The sequence below is a fragment of the Lycorma delicatula genome, chromosome 5 (assembly GCF_047948215.1).
Source record: "Lycorma delicatula isolate Av1 chromosome 5, ASM4794821v1, whole genome shotgun sequence".
NCBI lineage: Eukaryota > Metazoa > Arthropoda > Insecta > Hemiptera > Fulgoridae > Lycorma > Lycorma delicatula.
The window spans coordinates 3,224,159-3,251,373 of NC_134459.1; the positions used below are offsets into that span (position 1 = coordinate 3,224,159).

General features: G+C 34.6%; 1 protein-coding gene across 1 annotated transcript; it reads right to left on the reverse strand.

The window, feature by feature from the left end:
- Window positions 1-5,525: 5,525 nt before the first annotated feature.
- On the reverse strand, window positions 5,526-27,215 carry LOC142324671 (histone H2A-like). Its single transcript, XM_075365548.1, has 3 exons — window positions 27,078-27,215; window positions 20,050-20,257; window positions 5,526-7,008 (listed from the first exon to the last, which is right to left on the reverse strand). The coding sequence occupies exons 1-3, from the start codon at window positions 27,097-27,099 to the stop codon at window positions 6,825-6,827; spliced, it is 414 nt and encodes a 137-aa protein (XP_075221663.1). The 5' UTR covers window positions 27,100-27,215; the 3' UTR covers window positions 5,526-6,824.

A 27,215-nucleotide genomic window follows, 5' to 3' on the forward strand; every position in this document is an offset into this window, starting at 1 on the left:
ATAACTTTTCATAACAATCTTATTTTAATGTTTAGTGTCAAAGTTTTACTTATATATAAACATAGTTTGGAATATGTAAAACAAATTGTTAGGGATGTAGGATGTAGAGGGTATACTGAAATGAAACGACTAGCACTAGATAGGGAATCTTGGAGAGCTGCATCAAACCAGTCAAATGACTGAAGACAAAAAAATAAAAATAAACATAGTGTATAAAAAGTATATATATATAGTGTATTATTTTATACATGATTATATTTTTTGTGTGCAAAACTATTTTTTTGAAAACATTGCAAAAAGTTATTTTTGAACTTTAATATAACTTACGAAATGGAACCGTCGTCAATGAATCTGACAGGGTCGGTCTAGTGGTGAACTCATCATCCCAACTCAGCTGTTTCGAAGTCGAAGATTCAAATCATAATAAAGGTACTTATATACTAGATCGTGTTTACCGGTGTTCTTTGATGGTCGAGTTTAATTAACCGCACATCTCATGAATGGTCGACCTGAGAGTGTCAAGACTACACTTCATTTACATCATCCTCTTCACTAATACCTTACGGTGGTTCCGAAGGTTAAATCAGAAGAAACGGGGAGAGAGTGATTTTAGCTTGATCATGATAGCGACTCTGAACAAAAACCATTATTACATAGGTAAAAACGGTACTACAAAATGGCGAAGAGAAAGATTTTTGAAAAAAAAAAACGGGGTAAAAAATATTACCTGGCCCTAAAACTATTATGAAGAATGATTTACAAAAATTTCTTCCTTCCTTTGGTAACAATGATAGACAAAAAAACCTTTTCAATATTTATTTAAGTGCGATACAAATTATGCTTAAAAAAAATTAAGGGAAAATATAGTTAAAATCTGTAATTTTGTATGGCCTATCTGTGTTAGAATGATTTAGCTGATGCTTTTCTTTTATAAACAACCTCAGGCACATCCTGAATTAATGTCCTACAATAACTGACTAGCATGTTAGTATTTAATTTCCTTTTACAGTGGCTTTCCATCACCCAATTGTCTTGGTGGAAACGTTTACTGTATTCGTCACTTACATTACAGAAGTTGTCTGGGGAAAAATCCAGATGCGAGTGAAGGAAATTTATTTTCAAAGACATATTACATACCATAGCTCTGTATGAAGTTGATTAATAATATCGTGGTAATTGTTGGATTTTTGTTTGAGAAAATTTCAGCAAAGTCTTTAAATGAAGCCCAAGCTGCACTTTCTACATTATTTAACATTTAGTTAAATACATCTTTGACCAATTCTCATATTTGAGTACCAACAAATATTCCTTCTTTAATTTTTCCTTCACTTATATTTGGAAATTTCTGCCTGATGTACAAAAATTCAGGACTATCATTCTTAATTACTGTTACAAAATTTTTCATTAGTCCTAGCTTTATATGGAAAGGGGGTAAAAATATTTTTTTGGGTTCAAGTAAGGGGTGATGAATATTTTTCCCATTTGGAGTTAAGTTGTCTCGTTTCTTCCACACCTTGGAAACAAAATTTTTAACCCTAGCTTGGCTGTCCTTTTCACAAAGAAAACATATGTATTTAGTATAACATTCAAATCACCACATATGTATGTTTTTAAGAACATCTTTCATCACATCATATGACTTTTTCAAATTAATACCATAAGCGATTGGCATTGAAGGATATTTAATACAATCATGTAGTAAAACCACTTTTAAATTATACTTTGACGAATCTATGAAAAGGTGCCAGACGAATTGATGAAAAGTTTATGAACTTGTTCTAAGTGCAACATAAGCTCATCAATATTTGTGCAATAAACCAAATTATTTTCATCAATAAAGTTTTTTGTTGGGTCAAAATTTTTGTATTTTTTTGAAATAGATTCCAACCTTGCAGTTTTGATCCTAACGGTCAGCTTGATTTTTTGATAAATTTAAATCCCTAACAGGGTCATTTAATTCACCTTGTGATATAAGATGTGGCTTATTGGAAGATAATTCAAAATCAAAATCATTGTTGTCTTCAGTACTGCTTTCGAAACATACATTCACAGGTGGCTCAGGAATTGCAATAATTTCACTGTGAGGTACAGGCCTGATTGCAATGAAGGATATTTTACAGCATGTTTAGATTTTTTAGAAATTACAGACACTTGTTAAACAAAAGTCACAATCAGTTACATGATCCTTTGGTTCATGCCAAACCATAGATACACCAAACGGCAAAGCCTTCTGTGTACCTTTCAGCCATTCTCTTTAAGTATACAGAATAATTAGTGCATACTATATGAGGAGCTCACTTTTTATCCTGATTACCAATTTTACAGTGAAAGTTCAAATGATATGCTTTTTTAATTAAAGGTGTAATGTTTTTTCTATTTGATTTTACAGTAAACTCACCATATACATAACAAAAGGTACCCATATCATTTACACAATTTCGAGGCATTATACTGCACTTTTAACAAACATAAGACAGAACAAAATTAATTCATTCCTAAATCCAGTGCTTCATACAAACAACAAAGCCGTGTTTTCAGCTACATGTTTTTACCTGCACAGACATGATAATCTTGTCCATGGAGGCTCACTCTTCAGTATTAAATATGTCATAACATGTGACTATATGATTTAATTCTTTGTCTAGTATTGTTTATTTATAGCTTACAAATTATGTTAACAAAGTTAAACAATAAAAAATGAGCTAACAAAATACAATATAGGAGTTTAAAATGCTAACTATATGTTGAAAAAATCCTTTTATTAAAATTTAAAAATTGAGGGCGAAAGAAAAATTCTGAGTTCATATTTGTTTTCAGCATAAAAATCATGTATTGCACATTAGGAAACAAAAATTATGTTTGTATCAGTGTAATACAATAAGTAAAATGTTTTAGAATTTTGGGTAACAGGTGTAACTGGGATGGATGTATAAACTGTTTTCAATGATTAATAAATATTTTTTTATCCTTTTTACAAAATGGATCTAGGAAAGTTTTCATCATGTCAGTTTATCACATAAACAATTTATAGCTTACAAATGATCACTCCTATTTTATCGCCAGGCAATATGTATAATTTATTGGACTGTTTAATTTGAAAATAAAAATTTTTCCACAGGTGTTGTAAGGATTTTCACAGGTCTAATATTTTCACACGCTACAAAAATTATCATTCATCTCATCCTCTTAAGTAATACCTAATGGTGGTCCCAGAAGTTAAAAAAAATAATGCAGATATTTAATTTATTATCCAAAGTTGTAATAAGGTACCTACTAATCTCTTTAACTTGAGTAGGATGTTTTAGGGGAGTTGGGAAGGGAGGTATCTTTATATTTATAATTAATTACAATTGCAACATTTTCTTATTTTGGGTTTGTGAACTTTATCATGTCAGTTAGGTGATACAAAATTTTTGAAATCTGAAAACCAAAACTGTGTATTAGTGTACATTTGTTTTATAGACAGACAAAATGAAACAAAAAGATTGTCAAAAATACCGGAACCAATGTGCTGTTTGAGTTACGACAGTTGTTAACATCATTGTTAAAAATCGTGTTAATCATTTTGAAATATTCATTTCAACAGCAGTTGAAACTTTATTCAATTATTCCTGAAACATTTAATCAATATTGCATGTTGCAGTATGAATTTGTTGCGACTACATTTTGAAAATATATGATCAAACATATTGAAGAAAAACTTTGTATCAGTTTTTCTTGGACTCGATGTAATGTTATTTCTCAGCATAAAATTGTTGTGTAAATCAATGCTATTAGATTCACACCATCATAAACATTTTTTAAAACTGATAATTATCAGTTTTGCAAATTTTGCTGACTCCAAATGAAATGTTAGTGACTCGGTCTTTCATTTGAAAGATCCCACTTTGAATAAAAAAAATAGAAAGGCTTCACATTTTGACATCATATTCACTAGCTTCGTGCTTATATGGGATTGATTGATATACAAAATTATAGTAATCTATTGATAAGCACTTCAATATGAAATGTTTCAAAGATGTATCATTCATGTTCTTAATAAACCTGCCATTAAGTGTAATTGTCGAGAAGATATTAACTAAGTCTTTAGTAGAAAACATGAAATCCTACTTAAGCAATCATTTACAATATGATATAAAGATTACTATACACAGATAGTTTCAACTTGTTTCATTCATTTTTAATACTTTTTAGATGTTGTAGAAGTTTCAGCAATCAAATAAATATTTTATTAATAAAAACATAAAATACCTTACAAATATTACTCATTTTTATTTATCAGGTTTGATAAAACTGAGTGCACATTTGTTTTGCATGGCATGTTGTAATAAATTGTGATGTACACAAACACATTACATCTTGCATGTTATTTTGAGTTCATGAAATATGAAATTTTTTATAAGAATTAGTTATTACAAATTACATGCTTTTGTTTATATATTTGCCTAATTTAGTAATTGTGCCTGCTGTTTGTGAAAGTAATTAATATAATTGATGGAGACCACACAGAAAGAAAGTATATTTAGAGGAAGGTACAATTGCAATACATTGCATAATTATTTACATTAACTCCACTGATTTCATCCTAATGACTACTCCAGCATTTGATAGTTACTTTAATCATCACAGTTTCACATATTTAATAGCAAAACAATACTTTTTAGTATCAATTAAGTTTTACAATGTGGATTTAAAAAAAACGGTATTCTTACGCTGGCTATCTTGCTTATGAACATTTTGCATATTTAATCTCAATATTTTGGTAAAGATTTCAGTTTCTGTATTCTGGCAATAATTACTTTACAAGAGTTACTCAAATTAAATTTCATTTAAGAGTATTAGTATAATTAATATATCTCCTTAGATAATACAAGTTTTTCATTGTGCAAAAACAGAAAAAAAAGAACTTAAATCTGATAAAAGAGTAAAATAAAATTGCAAAATGTAATTTATCATAATCAACTACAGATAATGTTATACTGAGCAAGTTCAAGTATTTCAAAGAAGAAATTCTACAACTATGGTGTCAAACAAAGTAACTCATAACCATTTCAAATGTAAACAGAAACAAATTTTTATTAAATAAATTAATCTATCAGAATCAGCTCACTCTTTCAACCTGGCAACATTTCTACGAAGTATTTTCAACTTTTTTAAATACCAAAAGAAAAAGATTTAAACAGAAGTGTTTTGTCAGCAGTCTGACTTATTTAGAGAAGTCAGATTACACAGTAATTAAAATGGAAGTGGAGATATTTCAGTTGCTGAAGATCAGTTTAAAAAGTTAGCTAAAGTAATAGAGAAAAGAACATAATCTGCTAGGTTGAAACACCACGTCGATGAAAGAGGACTTCTGGAAACAAATAAAATAAGTCTGGTTTTAAGGCATATAACAACTATGTTCTTATGTAATGCAGAATCTTAGTTTCCAGATTCTTTAAATATTATCATTTAGTTTTTTCTTTCTTCAAATGATCGATCAACAGTATAAAATGTGGTAGTTGGGTGAATAGGAATAATATTGCTTAAAATCATTGAATTCATTTATTAGTGATAAACTTAACATTAAATATAAAAAAGAAAATTAAATTATGACATTTATATTTTTGAGTTTTCATACATTTTTTATCATTATTAGTATAGTTTTTAACATATACAACTCTAGCTTTTCATGATTTAAACTACTACCTACCATTTTATATGTAGTAAGTTAGAAACAGGAAGAAACGTATTACCCAAGCCTCCAAGTGCTTTTAGGAATTATTAATGGTGAATGAAAGAAAGTAAATAACATTTTTACTGTAAAATTTAATTTTTAGTAATTAAAATTAACCTGATTATCCTTTACATTATGAAACTGATTTGAAACCTTACTTACTGTCCTTCAACAGCAATATAAAAATAGTTATTTTTTGCAAGTACATTAACTCTTAATTTAACATACTTATTATACAGAACATAGTTAACAAATACAACAGATTTCAACAATAATAAATACATGTAAAATAAAAACTAAGGGGGTTTTTATTAAGTTTTCCCCAAAATTTCAGTCTAACATTCTTACAATTCCACAAAATAAAATAAAACTAATTTATATGTATATACCATAAATTAACATTACAATATCAAGGCACTAAAGGTAACAAAATTGAAAAGGTAACAAAAAATAAATAAATAAATAAAAAATGGATTAAAATAAATACTTAACTGTTTTAAATATAAAAGTTGGTTATACATATTCAAAATTCTCAACATGAAGACAGATTAAGATATATTACCCCGATTCATGATTTTAATTTATTTAAACATTTTTTAAAGTATGACCAAGTGTTGCCACCTTACATTTGTAGATAAGCTAGGAAATTGATATTATGTTTACTTTAAACTTGTATATTATATAATAAACAGTATGAATTCACTACAGACTATATGCTGCATTTGTTAAATGTGTGCTAAATATTTTGTATGCTAAATGTAATAAATAAAAACTAGTTTCATACCTAACTACTTTTTATTATAATACACAAGTTTTATATATAATACATTATATATATATATTATAATACAACAAGTAAAGTAAATGTAAGTCAAATTTCTTAAGTATAAATTTAACCAAATTTAAGGCAACACTATCATAATTAAAAAAACATTTCTAGAATAAATTAAAATATTATGAATCGGGTTTAAAATATATATGTATACAGGTTACATCAGATTAATATATATTATAACAAATATTACAACAATTTCTTTGAAGTTAAAAATCACCACTACAGATTGTAAAAAAAACAAAAACATAATTTTACACACACAAATGACATCTATTAAAATTCCTGGCTAGGACCAGATTTTCCTTTTGATACAGATGATGATCCTGCTGCTTTCTTAGGCAATAAAACAGACTGAATGTTTGGAAGAACACCACCTTGAGCAATAGTCACACCAGATAACAATTTACTTAACTCTTCATCATTTCGGATTGCAAGTTGCAAATGGCGTGGTATTATTCTAAAAATAAAACAAAAAAATTATTTAATGTAATTAATAACTTATATTTATGTAAAACTTTGATTTGCATGAAGAATTAAGAAGCATTGAAAACAGAACTGAATTATATTTGTGCAAAGAGAATGTATTAAAAAAAAAATCAGTGATCTATGTTTCTATTTAATTTCCAAGCAGCTGCTAAAGAATGAGAAAACTAGATTTCACATGTTCAATTAATACATGGAAGTATTTCTAAAGCAAGTAATATGTTACTACTTTGGTATTTTTTCTTCATGACAGCAGAAAGACTTGTCAGTACTGAATATTTTCATATCGATCTACTTATTTCATTATTTATTTCACATTTTTAATTAGACAATACAACTGTAAATGAAGTTATTGATATAAATGTAAGGGGTGTGAATTGTTTTATAGGATAGTAGGTTATCGACATGATTAGCAGCCGATAAAATTAAGTTCATTTCTTTATTTTAATCTTAAATAGTAAATACAGAAAAACCTAATACAAAAATAATTACAGCAATCTAGCTGTCATCTTAATGTAAGATAGCAACATTTAATATTAATTATGATATAATAAAATGTATATTATACACCAATAAAAACAATGATATTGGCATTTATAAGTTGCAATATTTTTCTCTGTAACATATATTGTTAAAAATGCAGAATTCATTATTTATATTTAATATCATGTCTAAAAAATATTAAGCCTTTGGAGGCAAACATTGAAATACCTTTATTGTTAATGGAAGATAACATGAGACCACATATGCACAATCTTTTTTGATGACCTGCCATTTATCCAGCAATAACATAATCCTGTTGCCATAGAATTTCTGGTCAAAAAATTGTGACGTGATTTTTACAGGTCTCTTTGAAACTAACTTAATACCATTCAGGGAGTTCTGCAGAGAGTGAAACAAATGATAGTCTGACAGTCCCAGGTCCGGGCTACACGATTGATGCATTAAAACCTCCTATTAAAGTTTTCTCAATTTCTGATGCGTTATTAAAGATGTATGCAGTCTGGCAGTGTTATTATGGTAAACAACACCCCTTCTATTGACCAGTTATGGATATTTCTTTTGAATCACTACGTGCAATCCCACTATTATCAACAGCACAGGTCTGAGTCTTATCATGCTGCCTGGCAGCAGCAGTTCGTGATGCATGATGCCCTTCCAATCCCACAGCATAACATTCCTGGGCATCAGTGTGACCTTTGCCGTGGACTGTGATGCTTCTCCTTACTTTGATCACGATCTTTTACGCAAATTGTTGTCATAGGTTATCCACTTTTCATCATTTGTGATCAATCGCTTCAGAAATGGCTAGATTTCATAACGTTTCAGCAGATTCGCAGATAGAAAATTTTCTTAGTCAGATCATGTGCAACTCAAATGTTGAGCTTCTTATTGTAGCCGGCTTTCTAGCTCAGTGTCTTCTGCAGTTAGCCATTGCCAGAGGTTACAGAACTGTCTCCAGAGAGGCAGTCTCTGTGACTGCTGGCATAAAACCCATAGATATTCTAGCTACTGAACATAGCGAGCGGTATATTTCCAAGACTTCTTAATTCTGGGCGTTTGTGAGAAATCGAAAACCAAGGTTTTGACTCTTGGCAAGTTAGGTGGAAAGATTCTTCTACTGGTCGATGTACGCATGGTATACTTCCAAATGTTAGTGAGCTGCGAGCAATTGGCTGGGTTTCTCCCAATCGGCACACAACTCAATTCCTTTCAGGACACTGTGCATTTAGGGATAGTTTGGCTAGGTTTGGTTTGGTTGATTCGGGCTTCTGTCCGAATTGTAGATTCGATGACACTGTGGACCATGTCCTCTATGTCTGTTCCTGGTATGAGGCTGAACATACTAGAGTTGTCAGGAAACCTGAGAGAGTAAATTTCTTTCTTGATCTGTGTCGACTGGAAGACTTGCAGAGAATAGGCTATTGCGGCTGGCTTGCTTTGTTTCCCTGCACTCAGCAGGACTACTGAGGAAGTATAAGTAGAATAGCACCCTGAGTGGCTAGGGCCTGTCTGAACAGTTGATTGGCCGGAGGTAGGCGTATTAAGCCACGGTCAGATAGAATTTGTGGTGATTAATACTGAATGTAAGCTGTCGGCAGAGCGATGAATGCACTGCTGGGTGTACGGGTGATCATGCAGCTGTGGGTGTAGCGTCGTTTTGAACAAGCAAGCATCACTATCGATGGGATGGCAACTACACTGCTGGGGACATGGACTCCCATGCAGGTGTGGGTGCAGCGACATTTCGACGATGGTAGTAAGTGAAGTAAATGTCACATGGGACTCTGTGATGGAGCTGAGTGGGAGAAGGAGGTATGTCCGCCTCTCCCTTGTAGACCAGATCGGAGTCCAACTATACCTAAGTCAGAGGTACGAACTAAAAATTAGTTCACAAAAGGAGCTAGGAGTAAATTACGTTGTTGCGAGCAACATTGCTGGTGGTATGTTGTTTATTTCTATTGCCTTGATCTAAGAGACATTTACACACAATTGGCTCTGTAAAGTGTAGAACTAGGTGCAGGGGTTCATGCTTCCACGAACTTGGTTAGCTAGTTTAGAGGGCAACAATGTAGGACATACATTCAAGATGTCCGGATAAGGTCTGCGGCAAATGCAAAATCCCAATTAAAAAATTCACAGATGTAAATGTCTACTGAAGCATTTACATCAATGGCATCCCAACCAATGCCTTATTACTGTGAGGTGTAATCAGTTAGAGGGTCTAAAGAAGACTCCTGTTAAAGCCCATCAGGGCTAGAAACGGAGGGGGGTTGGGATGTAGCTTTCTCCAAATGGATTAACACTGTTTGATGACTGATGTTTAGGTTACTGGCGATGTCATGGCTGCTTACATGCTAGTCTTCCTTAACTTCTGCCGGAATATGGCAATCTCCTACAAAAAAGGCTCAATATATTTTAGACTACCTATTATTATTATTATTATTATTATTATTTATGCTGAATTCTATTCATGTAGACTAGAACTTTGGCCGAGTTTCTTAAAATAATAAAATGTGATTTTTAATAGTAATACTCTTGGGAAAATACAATCTTACTGAAATAAAAATAATCTTTTTTTTCCCTAGGTGCCCAACAAAGTACCACCATGAGCGCCCGGATACATAATGTATTATTATTTATTATATTAATGAACTAACACAATAAAATTACAATCTGAAATATGCCAAATGGCATAATTAACTGAAACATACTTTATTAAAATTGAAATATTAGAATATAAGCAAACAGCTCTAAGAAATCAAAGAACATAAGATAATGACATTTCATTATTCCCTAGCATATTTTGTATGTTAGCCCCTAGTTTAATCTTGTAATGCCCAGCCGCATAACAGACAATCCACAAGGATGTAGTGCACTGCTGTTAGTTGGCAGTTGCAACGAGCACAAATGAGTGCATCTGTCTGAGTCATGAGATATCTATGAGTGAGCCTAATATCCCCTATTCACAAATAATAACCTCCTCTTGACAGTTATTCCTGCATGAGGAGCTCCACGGTTACACAGTGTTCTTAACTGGATGAAGCTTATTATTGATGGTAGCATTCCATTCGCTTAGCCATTCATATGAACCACCCATCCTCTTCAGAAAACAGACAAGATTGTTTGAAACAGCAAGGAGGCTGGAAAAAGCCTCTTTTACTGCACTATCAGCTCACTCATTGTCTGAAATTCCAATAAGGTTGGGGATCCAGCATAACCTCACAGTCGTATTATGTTAAGTCATTTGACAAATAACACCTTGAATCTCACAGACAAGATGGTGTCTGAAGTACATGTCACTAATCACTGGTAAGGAATCTGAGCAGACAAGTAGATGCAAAATATTGGGATAATTATATTTAAGACCTTATTAATAGCATACATCTCAACAAAGAAAATACTGACACCATAAGTCTATGTTCTGCTGTTAACCACAAAAGCTAAACCAACAGAATTAAAGTTTTTAGAGCCATCTAAAAATCTGTGAATCCATTAGGATTCACCTGTGGTATTCCATTTCCTATTGTGAACCTAGTGTTCCAACTCGAACTTGAAAGGACTGACTACTGAGGAAACCCATGATTTCCTTGTATACCCCATTCATTAAATATATTTAGGATCCTCTCCTCCATGCCGTGTTGTACATCTTTTGCGTTTTGAATAACAGCTTCCAAGGCAACTACATGATAAACAGACAATCTACCTTGGCAAAAACAGCATTGTTCTGGGGTAATTAGGCCGTTTATTTCAAGATACCACTCTACACAACGGTTTACAACTTGTTCAATCAACTTGCACAGGGTACTGCTCAAGGAGAGAGAATAATAACTTTTGTTATATCTATACCAGGTTTCAGTACGGGGATCACCAGTGCTTCTGACCGAGAATCTGGAAATACTTAAGAGATTATTCTATTATAGATACACAAAAGATGTCATAGTGCAGTATCTGATTACAACTGGTCTGTAATCGATTCCAAAGATTTTGGAAACACACTACGCAAGACGTGGAAGTAAGTTTGCTGAAAACAAAGATAGACTGACGCATGAAAATGTACCTGAAGATGATACAAACTTGTATGATCCATCATTCAATAAGCAGAGACTAAGTTCTGTCTCAGTTATCATTACAATGCCACAGGAAGAACATGATGTTGAGCCCCATGAATAATAATGGCATTAAAACTGCCAATTATTATTAGGCAGGGTAATGGAATCTGTGAAAACAGACTAGACAGATTATTTTCACAGATTTCAAAATTTGGAGGTAGGTATAAGTTGCAGATTTTATTTTGAATGGTGCCAATATCTTCACTGAGACTGCAGGGATGTTTGTTTCTAGCGGAATATGGGTGGCTATTACAATTTTCCTTGAGGAAAACTGCTACACCTTTACTCCCTCTCCCCTCAGTTTGATGGCTGTATCTTTTGCAGATGTGTTCATGAACGGACATTTTCCTGAGGACAGAGTTGAATCTTCTGCAGATAGTTTTTAAAGGATTTTAATATCCTCAGAGCCAGAATGGAGACCGGAATAATTCCACTGAATAATATTTGTAGTCGTAAAAAATAATTTTTTTCGTTATACATAAAAACTCTGCCTGTAGAATACTTATAAAATACTGTACGGTTTTTGTTCTTGGATTTTAAGACTTTTAAGAAGTACTCTGCTTTTTCGGCCACTTCATCTGCCACCATATCGTCATAGAAGTCTCAGATGGTGGAGCAGACTTGGAAGCTTGGGCGGATAGAGATGCCATTCCAGGCAATATTTTATAGATCCCTTCACAGGTATCTTAGTTGTTTGCTGCGTAATGATAGGTGCAGAAGAAACTGTATGTGTTGGTGTAAGAACTAATGTGAATTTAGATAGACCATCATTTTTTTTGCAGAAGTTACTTTTTCTTGCCAATACTTAATGCTGAAATAGCAGCTGTTAGGGAGAGCTTCTACTAGTTTGGTCAATTCTTTGCTCAATGTGCATTCTTTGTCTTTTTGTACGTTGTTTGAGAGGTCTTGTATGAAACTAATACCAGGTTGTACAGGATTCCTCATGCTGCGGAATTTTCTGTATTCCCAATGTGCCACCAGAGAGGACACTTTCTGCTCAGTAGAGATCTTTAATATGGCTTTTTCTTCCTTATAACATGGACATTCCTGAGTGTGGACCTTTACAGTTTATACATTTTTCTTCCTCAGTGCATGTGCTATCATGTCCTGTATGGTTGCACGGTGATAAACCTGTTCCTTTTGGCAACCAAGTTTGGTGTGACCAAAACCCTGACATTGGAAGCAGCATATGTACCAGTGGGATTTGGTACACGAGGTAGCACATGAACAGAAAAGTAACCAACCTTTATTCAATCGGAAACAGTTGGACTGATTGATGTTGATACATCACCATTCTTTCTTCTCATAATTTGTGGCACAGACAACTATTCTGTAATTAATGGCAACTTAACGTCAGCCAGGTCATGGCAAAAGATAAACCCCTTGCTAAAATTTAGCATGTTATGGGAAACCACTATCACTCAATCAGTCCCTATATACTTAAGGCTAGCAGTTTTCAGTATTGTTTTTTGTTACTTACTACAACAAGCAGAGTGCCACTCCTGAGCTTTCTAACAGATTTCGGGGACTCACAAGCTGTTACGATGCTATTATTTATTATGAAGGGTGGTATCTTTTCAAAGGACTGATCTTTCTTGTTGTACCTCAAAACAAGAAACTTCAATCTCCGTAACATTTCTAGTTTCCTTATCACTAGTTCCTCGGCTGATGTCACTCAAAGTCTCTTTAAAACCCTGTTTTTTTTTTCAAGTGGACCAACAACAACTGAAAGAATTCAGTTTGGAACTGCCATATGTTTCCCAAGAGTCCCGGCGATTTAACTGACCACTCCAGCAGAGTGCGCGCATACTGGAGCTAGGGTTTAATACAACTGGGTTCACCCAGGTGCCCAGAAGACAAAATTTAAGACTCACTATGTAGAGCCAAAACCTATCAGCATGATAGTTTACACCTTGGGTTGTGGCTGTGTTTCATAACGTGTCCCAACTTCACCGAATATAAGTGTAAGAAGAAATAGTGTATGGTGTTGTTGTGTAAGGGTATATGTTGTAATTTGTGTAGTGTAAAATGTTCAGCAGCTTTGTGAGTAGTGGGAAGAAAAGCTGCTGAGGCTAGGGCCATGGAGACGCCAACACCCAAAATCTAAAAGAGTAAGACTCCCTGTCAGGGAGTCGTTTCACAATTTTCTAAAAAACAAGGTGCTTCATATAAACAAATTTAATTATAGAACAAATTGAAAATCATCTATAACAGCTTTTTACAGAATTAAATGATTTCTGTTCAATGTTATTAACAAAAAGTTAATTAACTTTTATGAGTTATCTTAGGGCTACAATCAATCATTTATCTGTTGGGGGTCAGATGGGTGATGACACTACTAGTAGACTTAATCCCAAATTTTTTGACAAAGATATATGAGGTCTGTAAATAAAGTAATTAGACTAGTTTTTTTTTTGGCAGCCACAGTGGCCACACTGTAAAGTTACTAGTAAACATTTGGTTATATGAACTGCTAATTTATATTAGGTATTAATATTTTTAGTCTATTGTAGCTACATGAGATGTAAACAATATTTCATGAAACGATTTTTGTTGTGTGTTACAAAAATGAGCGATACTAATTATCAGCAACGTTATGTAATCAAGTTTTGTGTTAAAACTCTATGAGAATGTTACTGAAACTTTTCCAAAATTGAAATGGGTGTATGAAGATGAAACTCTGTCACGAGCCCCAGTTTTTAAGTGGTTTAAGGCATTTTCATAACAGGAATTAGTTGTGGACGATCCATGCTCTGGAAGACTGTTAATGTCAAAAAGTGATGACAATATTGAGCGAATCAGAGACTTGATATGGTACAACCGGCGATTAACTGTCAGAATAATTGCAGAACAATTGAAGATGAAAAACGTTTGTGCAAAATTGGTCCCAAAAAACCACACTGTTGGAACAGAAAAACAACAGGGTGGAAGTGTGCCGCGATCTTCTAGGGTGAATTGAAACTGATCCTGATTTTCTAAAAAATATTACTGATGATGTATCTCGGATATTTGATTACAACCCAGAAACAAAATGCCACAGCAAGTAGTGGCACACTTCAAACTCACCATGTCTCAAAAAAGCAAAAATGAGAAAATGAAAACAATACTAATTTGTTTCTTCAATAGAAATGGCATTGTCCATAAGTAGTTTTTTAACTACAGGGCAGACTGTAAATCAATATGTTTACAAAGAAATTCTTGAAAGACTGTGGAAAAGAGTTGCCTGCGGGTCCTGCCATCAAAGACAACTGGATCTGGTTCATGACAATGCATCTTGTTACACTGCACTCTCAATTAATGAGTTTTTGGTAAAGAAAAACATTCCTGAAGTTCCTCAACCACCTTATTCACCTGACTTCAGTTCCTGCAACTTTTTCCTGTTTCTGGATATCATTTGGGAACAGTAGAAAACAAATGTAACTAACCATCTGAAGGACATTCCGGTTTCTGAGATCCAACATGCTATGAAGAGTGGGAAAACCGTTTGAAGTGTTACGTGGCTTTTCAAGGGAACTATTTTGAAGGTGATAGAGTACATGTATAATTGGATTGTAAATAAAAAGTTTTTTTGAACCAGTCTCATTACTTTATTTACAAACCTCATATAACACTGTAGAACATGACATATTAAACTTCAAAAAGTTAAATGGTTTAACCTGAATGCAACTTGTTAGAAATAATGATACAATGCAAGTTAGACCTTGTTACCACATACATGTTGTGCATCATATCCCAGAGTGTGATGTTAGCCATTCCAAAAAGTTTCCTAATAGCTCGTGAATGTTCAACCTCGTATTGGGGACAGACATAGAGGATGTGATCAACTGTATCATCAGTCCCACAATCCGGGTATTGATTCGAATCCACGTAATGAAACCCAGCCAAACTCGCCCGAAGGGCACCATGCCCAGAGAGAAACTGTGACATATTGATTGGGGGAAACCCATCTAATTACACCTACATTAGGAACTATAGAAAATATACCATGCGTATAGCAACCTGTTAGGGATTTGTCCCACCTGACTTGCCAAGACGCAAGGCCCCGGTCTTCAATCTCCTGCTTTCGTTCTGACGTCAGTAGGTTATTTACCTTGGAAATGTAACATTACTTACGCTAAGTAGCCAAAATATATATTGGGTTGACACCAACTGTAACACAGAATGCCTCATGCGAGACTGTTCTATAACAGTTGGCCTGCAAACCATAACACATAAAAGTCAAGCGAACACATAAAAGTCAGACATATGAAGCATATAGCATAACAGCTTCGCTAACACCTTTGTAAAGGATATGCATGGTACGATAATTCAATCCCCAATCGGGATGGACGGATGGTGGAAAGCGGGATACCGCGGAACATACTGTCTTCCAGTGCCCAAGGTGGGAGGAAGACAGGATGATGATGTGGACGTGGTTGGGAGAGATTACCGCAGATAATATAGTGGAAGTAATGGTTCATGGTGAGCGGAACTGGTCAATAGTCAGTAAAGTAGTAGGGAACATCATCTGAAAGAAGTGGTAGATTGGTGAGAGGTGTTAGCATTAGGGTAGTGAGGACAGCCCCGTTCAGGATGGGTGGGATGCTCCAGCGCCCACCTTCAATAATTGAACGGAGATTGAATGGGGTCCTGGGGGGGGCAGAGATGCGATCTGGGGCCCCGGTAGGGAACCCCGGATTAGAGGCAGGCGCTTATTAGATCGAGACTCAGCCACTGGGGCGTGGGCGGGGGTTGTCAGAAATGGCATAGTCGGGTCTGGCATGGCCTCACAGGGAAGTAGAGGCAACTGACACTCTCAAAGCCGTGTTACACGGGATTGTGGATTGGGCCTTGAGAGAGAAGATCGCACAGCTATGGTAAGCCGGGGCATAGAAGGCAGCACTGGATAAAAATCAAGTTGTGTGCTGTGTGGCTCGAAGGATAAATCACAAGTCGTTGGGCGGTGCCTGCACTGAGCGAAGATTCTGCAACAAATAGGTGAACAGGCAGTCGACAATTGCTGGCAAGTGGCCCTCCAGCATGGTGCTGACTTGTTGGCCATCTCCAAACTCAACAAGAACTCAGTCGTGGATGACAGGTGGCTTCAGACAGTGTGACGCTTGCCTCGGCTTTCCGTTGCTGGTACACCACGTATCAACTCTGGGCGTGGTCTGGGATACGTTTGAACTGATACTGGAAAAGTGGTGGTTTTCTCTCGCTACAACTCCCCCAATACAGACATAGAGGCATATGTAGAATTTTTGGACCATCTTTTTGACTGCATCGCGGGGTTTCGAGGGCAGAGGATCACAGTCTTCGGGGATTTTAATGCCAAATCCTTGGTCTTTGCGGGCGTCCAACGGAACGCACGCAGTACTCATCTTGGTGATTTGGTCAATGCGTTTGACATAATACAGGGTGTCCCATATAAAACGCAACCCATCAATCACTCATCCATGAAATTTCAAAAGTCAAGCTTACTCCCCTACTCGTTACTGAAATGGACTCGTCCAATATCTGAACATCGCGGCGACGCAGTAGAACACTACCGATAGTAACAACAATGCAATCATAACGTTCAGTGTATTGCTAGAGACAAGATGGCGTTTTCGCTAGATGAACGTGATTTCATTGTAATGTCGTACTTGTAAGTACCCAGATAAACCAGCTCCTAACAAAACATCAGTATTAAGGTTAGTTGCAAAATTTAGAGAGACTGGTTCTGTTAATAACAAGGAACACAAAAGATCTGAGTCAGTGTTGAATACAGATACAGTCACTGAAATCAAAGACCGATTGATTACTCGCCACGCCAAATAAATCGATCAGTCGTTTGTCTGCTGAAATTAATTTGTCTAAATCAACTGTTCATCGGGCGACCAAACAATTACAATTACGACCTTATCGCATTCAAACGGTTCATCTACTTCTTGAGCCCGACAAAGAAAAACGGCTACAATATTGTCAACGGTTCCGTCGATTTCTGCGTGAGGGAATTAATGTTATGGATTCGTTATTTTTCACAGATGAAGCACGGTTTCATTTAGATGGCTACGTAAACAGCCAAAACAGTAGAATTTGGAGTGCTGAAAATCCCCACGTTTATCACGAAAAACAATCACACCCGCAGAAGTTGGGCGTGTGGTGCGCGATATCGCGGAAGAAAATAATCGGTCCTATTTTTTTCGAGTACACAATTAATGCAGAACGATATCAGGATATTTTATTTCAATTCATTGCACTCTTGGAAGAGGAATACAGTCTTTACTGGCTACAACATGACGGTGCGACATCGCACTACGCAGGTTCAACTTCTGATTTCGTTGGGGAATTCATTGGTAATCGTGTTATCGGTCGATGCTTGTGGCTACCAAGATCTCCAGATTAGACTGCGGCAGATTTTTTTCTATGGGGGGTTACCTTAAAGAAAAAGCCTACAGCAACAAACCGCGAACACTTGAAAGTCAATATTGAACAAGCTGTATTAAATATCCAGCCACAAACTTTGAAAAACATTTACTCTAAATGTAAGGTAATGGATGGTAATAATAAAAATTACACTTACATTTACACATGCCTTTTTATTATTTCAATACCTACCAATATAAGGTTGGGTTGCGTTTTATATCGGACACCCTGTATGTATAAACAACGATGAGCCCACCTTTCGGAGGGGTGATTCCACTCACTTATCAGTTCAGCCGGCGCAGCTACAATATTGCTATCAAGAGGGCCAAGAGAAACGCTTGGAAGACTCTCTGCCTGGAGATTGATCACGACATATGAGGGGACGGCTTCAAGATAGTCATGGGACATTTGGATGTCTCCCTACCCTTACTGCTGCTCAGATCTTGGATTTGTTCGACAACCTCTTCCCGAGAGCGGTCGATCCCCCTTGAGTGGACATCATTGCGGATGACCTGTCTTTGTTTGAGATACATGAACTTTTCGCGGCTTGCGTGGTATGAAACCTCATATAAGACGACCCCAGGACCGAACGGGATCGCGGCAGAGGTGCTGAAGATTGTCACGGAAGTTGCCTTGATTCCTGTCCTCAATGCCATGAATAATATGATCATACACAACCATATACCAGATGAGTGGAAAATCTCCAGGCTAGTATTCATTAAGAAGCCTCGTGGTCGTGAAGAAACCACAGCTTATCGACCGTTGTGCTTGACGAACACCTTTTGTAAGCTGTTCAAAAGGTTACTCGTGGTTAGGCTACAGCAGAAAGTTGAGGCTAGGGGTGGACTGGGCAACATACAGAACGGCTTTAGGCAGGGTAGTTTCACGGTAGATGCCGCGAAGCTTATCATGGTTTTGGCGGAACGGACCGCTTATGACAACTGGCGTTCCAGGAGTATTCCAGCGGTGATACTCTTGGACGTCCAGAATGCACTTGATTCCGTTAGCTTGGCGTCCATTTTTAGAGCCCTAGAGAGCAAGCGCATTTTCCCTTACCTTCGGCTAATTATATAGATATCTGCAGCGCCGGAAGGTGGTTTATGAACTGGAGACCAATGTCTGTTTTTTATGTCCAGTGCGGGTTCCACAGGGCTCGGTCGTTGGACCTGCTCTGTGAAACCTGGTGTATGAAGGTGTGCTTGGCCTGCCTTACTCCCGAACGAGTCTCATTCGTCGCCTACGCGGACGATTTGGATCCCTTGTAGTAGTTGCCAGGAGTGAATTAGTCGTTATTTCGAGGCGAACCAGTCCATCGTCATGATTGACGAAACAGGGCTTGAGTTTGGCTCCCCGTATAACGAAAGCGGTGGTCCTAGCCGGAAGGAGCTTCGAGGTGAGGAGGCACATGATTATCCCGGACAGTGAAGCCAAGTATCTGACATCACCGCATAACTACAGACACCTGGGTCCTCTTATACCAGGAAATATCATCCAGAAGAAGCAGCGCGATGAGGAATCATGGGATTCCATCCTCCGTATGATCACCTGCATTATTCGGAGTAAGGAGACAGAGGCGAAAACAGAATAGCCAGAGAAAGATCTAGGCTTACAAGATCTTTCCAACTAACTAGGTGAATAGGCCCGGTGAGTGTGTGAGTGCGGGGGATGGACAGCCTCCTGCGGAGCCGTAGTTCGTCCGCGCTTGCGTGGGTGGGCTACGGAGATTATGCACGAGAACTATTTAACCCCCTGAGCTCAAAGGCACCTCCCTGGGCTGAGTAATGCTTAATTGCCGGCCCCGCGAGGAGAGGATCGGTGAGATAGGAGGTTTAATAGTCGGTAGGGCGCAGGCATACATACGCATTCTTAATAACATTTTGCGGAACCTGTTAGCGAGCCCGACACTTCGCCCGTAAATGGGGTTCCTCACTCATCGAAAAAAAACTGATAGTTCATGAATCAAAGAAAAAACCATATAACAATAATTAACATAACCGCACAGAAAAACCACTTACCTTGTTTTTTTATTATCACGAGCTGCATTTCCCGCTAATTCTAGTATTTCCGCTGATAAATATTCTAATACGGCTCCCAGATAAACTGGGGCACCGGCTCCAACTCTCTCAGCATAATTGCCTCTTTTGAGTAACCTATGTATTCGACCTACAGGAAATTGAAGTCCAGCTCTGGACGATCTGGACTTTCCTTTTGCTTTTGCCTTTCCTGGATAAAAATTAAACAATAATACATGATTTTCAAGTAAAATTCTGCTGTAACAATATAATAATTTTTTTTTAACGCATTGACATATGCAGTATTTCTACATGTTCTTTACTTAATGAAGACTTGGGAAAGGACTAAGTTACCGAGACAAAGGAGATTAAAGGAATCACTAATACGAATAAAAATAGTTGTATTTTTAAAGTTGCAACTAGTATTTAGACGGCAGGAAAATGCGACAGGTTCCACCTGTCCATCAAAAATGCCTCCACCTGAACCATCATGCACCGATACTAGATTACACTGATGAATTTTTTGTTCGGTGCAGCGTTTAAGCTAGTCGAGTTTGGATACCTACAGAAAAATGTAAAGTTTAATCTACATAATAGTTTTTGATGTATGTATAATCGATCGATTAAGTTTCTTTACTTGGAACTGTAGCTTTTAATTAATAATTTTCGTTTGTATAATTTTAAATCCCCAAGATGAGCGAGCGAGTGACGTAATTTTGATGAAAAGCTGTGTACATCAGCTCCAGTTAAAAGAACAGTTAATACAAAAAGAAACACCACATAAAACAAACTAACGAATTTATAGCCGTTTTCCCAAAATTTGGCTAACAACCCTAATGACGTAAATCTAAATTTCTCAAAAGTACAAAAACCGAGGGATACAAAGAACAGTTCCAAGTATATAACCAAAAATTACGTAAAAAATTTTTAAAACCCCACTTTTAAATTAAACGAACCAAAAGGTAAAAAAATAATTTTAGGAGGTATCTCAGAATGGATTTGACAAGCTTTGATGGTTATAGGTAAGATTATGTGAAAGTCATAGCCTCAAATTAAAAGTTTGATGTTTTTGCCAATCTTTTCATATACTTGAAGAATGGCTTAAAATATCGGGTGGTCATCAGTTTGTTGTCATATCCATTCTAAGATAACGGCGCCTCTTGAAAATATTATCATCCGACGGGTACACTGGGAGCGGATGGAGTAAGATATATCTATCTTACTTGTTTATAAAACTATAGCGTGTTATGATTTAACTCAGTCGGTTGTTATAGTAGGTACAGTCCTACGTTTTGGTAAAATTATGTATTTGAAACATGTGCGAATATTAGATCCAAACTTACCGAAACAGACTAGGTTATCTTTCAAGTAAGAAATTCATTTATTTTTTCATTAACTTAGGAGCATCTTAGAGACTTGAAAATGTGTTGTTATCGGGAGCAAACCTGTGTGTAAAATTTGAGAGTGCTTCAAAATTCGACTGAAAGGATCAGTACCACGAATCTCACATAAATAGTCCAAGAGGGGGATTCCAGTTTAATTCAACAAATTAAAATGGAATATTAAACAACATGTCTTTGCATGTCTATTCACTTTTGTGTTTAAACATGAGTTTGTGTGTACGAGTCGTACTTTAAAAAGTAACAAATCAAATAATAGATATACCAAATATTTTATACAGTAGGCCTACATTATTATGTGAAAAAATATATGCTGATAATTTTACGTTGTTCACATTGTTAGAAAGAAGTGTTTTTAGCAGTTTTGATGGCTTTATTACTTGTCAATCCCTTTGAGTAACAAAATTAATTTTATATGGTTTTAAAGTACAAAAAAAAGTACTTATTGCTGTAAACATTTCAGATTTTTGCCACCTGTCCCACATGTGGTTTTTGGGCCAAAAATTTGAAAAAAAAAAAAAACAAAAAAATCTGTAAACATAACTTTAGTAAACATTACAAGATTTGGTTATGTAACAAAATGAATTTTGAGTACACTAAGATGAAGTTCCATCTTTACTCTATCCAAAAAGCCCTTTTTTGATTCTCTGTATGATGTAAAATAAAAATGGTACAGCACTTGGAAAGAAAACGTGATGAATATGGCTGTTTTTAACTGTTGGCGAGTTAGAAAAAAGTCTATTAGTGAAGAAAAACTTTTTTTTAAGTATAAAAAAATTTTTTTTGGACGCTACAATGTAGGGAGTTATCGTACACCAAATATCATCAAAATCAAAAATAATGATGCGATAAAATCTTTGAAAACTTGCTCTTGGGGTTCAATACCCCAAGAGCAAGTTAATACAAGAGTGGTAAAAATGAAAAAAGCTAACACGGGTGTTATAGTTTTATATAGACCAGCATACATTAAAAATAGAAAGTACTGATACAGGGGAAAAACATGGAATGTTATTTTTTTTTAGGAAATTGAGTTATTGGTACCATCAATAAAAAAAAAATATATACATACATAAATAATAAAAATATACTTTTATGAACTATCAGAAACACCGTCTTTTCAGGTTAATATCAGGATTTGTTGTAGGAAAAAACAGCTATGAAGATATGTTATATCAGTATTTTAACGGGCAAGAATAAGTAATGTCACATCATGCGTTTGCTTTCCATCTTCTTTATTGCCATAACCAGTATTAGTGTGATAACTACTCGTAGGTTTTGTGTTCTTTTTATTATTTTCAAATGACTCAAGACACTAGCGATAAAGAAAAACATCCAAATACTCTTACAAAGTGTAAAGTTAACCTCGACAGGATCATAGATGTAACTAAAAAAATTAAAAATTCATTCGCATGAGTCGGGTGATGACTGCTTGAGTAACAGGTTATAGTTTTTAAATTATTAGACCTTGAGAAGAATGTTGTTATTTCTAAATTTAATGAAAAGAGTGACAGACATGAGCAAAATAGTTACTTCTTAGCTTCTTTAATAAGAATTTATCAAGTGCAACAAGTAGATGTAGAAATCCTACACTTAGTACAAAATCACATAACTGTACATTTAAATATATTGTAAGAGAAATGTTACTGGAGATCGTAGTTTGTTTTAAAGCATTTTGTCCTTTTCATTGTATACTAAAACAAAAGCCGAATATATACAAAAATCTATTACAAGTGTTAGAATGTCTGCTAAACATAAAGGAGGAGTGCATAGAAATAGACCTTTAAAAATTTCTGATAACATTAGTTACAATCAAAAACCATATAAGATTATTTAAAGGCAGAAGCAAGCAACCGGTGTAATATAAAGGATTGCAAAATAATATACCCGACTCAAGAATTGGACATAAGCAAAACTGTTAGAGTTCCTAAGTGAAATATTAAGGGTCCTACGAATCATGCAGAACAATATTCAAAAAAATATAAGTTTTGGTACCCACGGTCTAATACACGTAGAAAATGACAAGTACGTTGCAGGTATCAAGATATTAGTCCAGCAACAACCAACAGAGGCTGTTAAAAATTAAAAAAATAAGCTGACAACAATGAATAATTTGCATAAATTAAAGGCTAATATGTTTCACCGGTGTAAAAAAAATGACAGATTACATAAAAAACAGACAAAAAAATTTACTGCAATAGTGAAGGATTACCAGAAAAATATATCATTACAACTAATGTCATGTATTACAAAAGACAGTTAAGTATTTAATAGTTTTAATATACACGTATTGTCATCTGGAAAGTCCTTATTTTACACATAACCTGAAACAGTTTAATTTAATTTTTACATCATTTTGTGTACGACATATTGAATGAAGATATTAAAAATATTGAAGTGTTTTGTGACTCAGCAGGAGGACAAAACAAAAATGTTTTGTTTTTAGGTTCATGTATTATCTGGTGCATCTCAGAAAATGATCTGATCTGACAAAGGAACATATCCAGTAAGAGGACACTTGGAACGTGATAGAAGCTTTAGTATTATAAATTTAAAACAAAAAATGGAAACCGTAGAAAACTGGTTTCAACCGCGTGAAATTCTAAAAATCAAGATAGTACCTTTTACTGTTATAAAAGTTGATGAACACCTGGTGAGGGGCTGAGTAGATCTATTGAAATCCATCATAAAAGAAAAGAAAATACCTTTCAAGACAAAATTTAAAAAAATAATTTTTATAAGTAGTACCATCAAATTATGATGCACAGATCAACATACAATGGACCATACACAAATTCAGTTTTTAGTTCCTTGTATGAAGTAAAGGAAGTATTGTAATCGCAAAAAAATTTGGTTTTGTGATTTTAACAGAAATGTCCATTTTTACTAGTTTCAGTGTGACGTCTGTACGTATGTATCTCGCATTAACTCAAAAATGATTAACTGTAGAATTAAAAATTTTGTACTTAAAACTGTTGCAACATATATTTGTGCACCCCGCCTTTTGATTGCGATCAACTGGGCCAAAAATGTGTATATAGTCATGCCTCCAAACAAACCAGGGTTTCGACCTTGAAGCATTTGGATTTTTTATTAACTGCAGTAATGAGCCCTCGTTGAAACAATATACCATAAGTGGTACTTATTTCATTGGTATTATTTTAGAAATGCAAAGCAAAAAAAAGAATATATACATATGGAAAAATCCAGGTGATACTGCAAGGTATCAGACAGATTATATCATGGTTAAAGAAAGATTTAGAAATCAACATGTCGACTGCAAAGCTTACCCTGGAGCAGACATTGATAGTGACCATAATTTAGTGATAATGAAATGTAGATTGGGGTTTAAAATCCTGAAGAAAAGGTGTCAGATGAATCGGTGGATTTAGAGAAGCTTGAGGAAGGAGGTAAAAAGGTTTTTGAGGAGGATATTACAAGAGGTCTGAGTAAAAAAGTTAAAGTAGAAAATGTAGAAGAAGAATGCGAGAATGTTAAAAAGGAAATTCTTAAATCAGCAGAAGCGAACTTAGGCGAAACTAAGAGAACTGGTAGGAAACCTTGGGTTTCAGACGATATATTGCAGCTGATGGATCAACGTAGAAAATATAATAGAAAATAATAAGAATGCTAGTGATGAAGAAAGTAAAATGAACTATCGACAATTAAGAAATACTATAAACAGGAAGTGCAAAATAGCGAAAGAAGAGTGGATTAAAGAAAAGTGTTCAGAAGTGGAAAGAGAAATGAGTATTGGCAAAATAGACGGGAGAATACAGGAAAGTTAGGGAAAATTTTGTGGTACATAAATTAAAATCTAATAATGTGTTAAACAAAAATTGTACACCGATTTATAATACGAAAGGCAAAGTTTATGGGTGGGTGGAATATATTGAAGAGTTATATGGAGGAAATGAATTAGAAAATGGTGTTATAGAGGAAAAAGAGGAAGTTGAAGAGGATGAAATGGGAGAAACAATACTGAGATCTGAATTTAAGAGATATTACAAGATTTGAATGGCAGAAATGCTCCTGGAATGGATGGAAAGTGAGGAAGCGATAAGATAGATTATACAAACTGGTATGTAATATTTACAAAAAAAGGGGAAGTTCCGTCAGACTTCAAAAAGAGTGGGATCATTATTGTTATGGTCAATGGGCTAATACACAAGTACATTATTTTTCAATTTTGTTCTAATTCATAAAAAATTGTAATAATTTCCTGAATTCATGATAAAATCCAAAAATAATTCCCTACAACTAAAAACTGGCTCATGCCACCATTAGTGAGAAATTTACAGTTACTAACAAAGTAAAAACAATTGAATTGCAGTATATGTTAAAAAATGCAAGCCAATTCATATGAATTATTCAATGAGGGACCTGACCATTTAAAATAATTTTAATGTTATTCCCACATACATTGGCAGTTCAAAACAAGTATTTTTAATTTTTACTCCACCCAATTGTGAGTGGCGGCCATTTTTGTTTAGCAGTGCATGCTAATCTTTGACTTTGCAGACATTAGCATAAACTTTTATTATTTTTGGATTGGATCAGGCTAAAACAGTCCAATATACACAATTTTTTTCTATAAAATTCTCTATTTAATTTGGGTCCTTTACATTAAAAACATTAATAAACCTAAAAAGACTTCCAAAGTTTGATTTCAAGATTTAACACATTCCATTTTTTGTAGTTTAAATTTGCACAAAAATTAAAGACAGCCATAAAAATGTGATGTTTTAATAATAAAACTATCACAAACTAGCACCGAAATCTATTTTGTTTAAATTATATATACATTACAAAATTGTGATAAACTTACTTTTGAGGGTTTTTCTAATCTCAATGACTATTTAGAAGTTGGCTTACTTTTTCTAACAGTTAAATAGAATGAAATCTATTGTTGCTGTGGTAAGTTCAAGCACTGATAGTTTCCTTAAAATATATTTAATTAGAATGAAAACTTGATCACCAACAGACATCTTGAAAGAAGTTCTACATCCTCCAGGATAATAAAGTATACACATCATTGTTCTCAGAACATTTTTCTAACATTTATTTTTGATAATTAAGGTAAACAAAAAAGAATTAGTAAGGAAATGCAATGCGATTAAGTGATTTAAAGTATATTAAATAATAACCAAAGGTTAGAATTAGCCGAATGTTTGCCAAGTATAAGAAACTAAAACAGACCTGTACAAAACAAACATAAACATGTTTCATGTTGAATCACAGCACCAAATTATGAGTTCCAGATGATATAATTTTATTCCCAACTTAACCTTTTATTTTAAATAGGTTGACCTATATTTTTTGAAATAAAAATTTACTTCGATAAAATCATTTAATGATTATGTGATTATTGTAACCAACAAACAGTAAAATAACCTAACCACTAGCGGAGTAATTAACATTGTAGTCCATAGAAATTAATAGCAAAATAAGATTTAATATTGTTTAGACATAAAACAAAAAAAGTAAGAAAACTATAATAGACGGCGTAAAACATTATTTAATTCAATATCATTGAAAGCGTCAAACCGGCAAATATATGTTTATTAGGAAAACGTTAAATCAGTAAATTCATTTACAATGTAAAATACCAAACAACATAAAGAACATACTTACCTCCTTTACCGCGCCCACTCATGATTTCTTAGATACTTTAATAGATGTTAAATAAAAACAGACAGCCGAGTCAAACCTGAACACTCACAGACGTTAATAGGAAATGGAGGGAAAATTAACAGTCATGTGACGACCGAA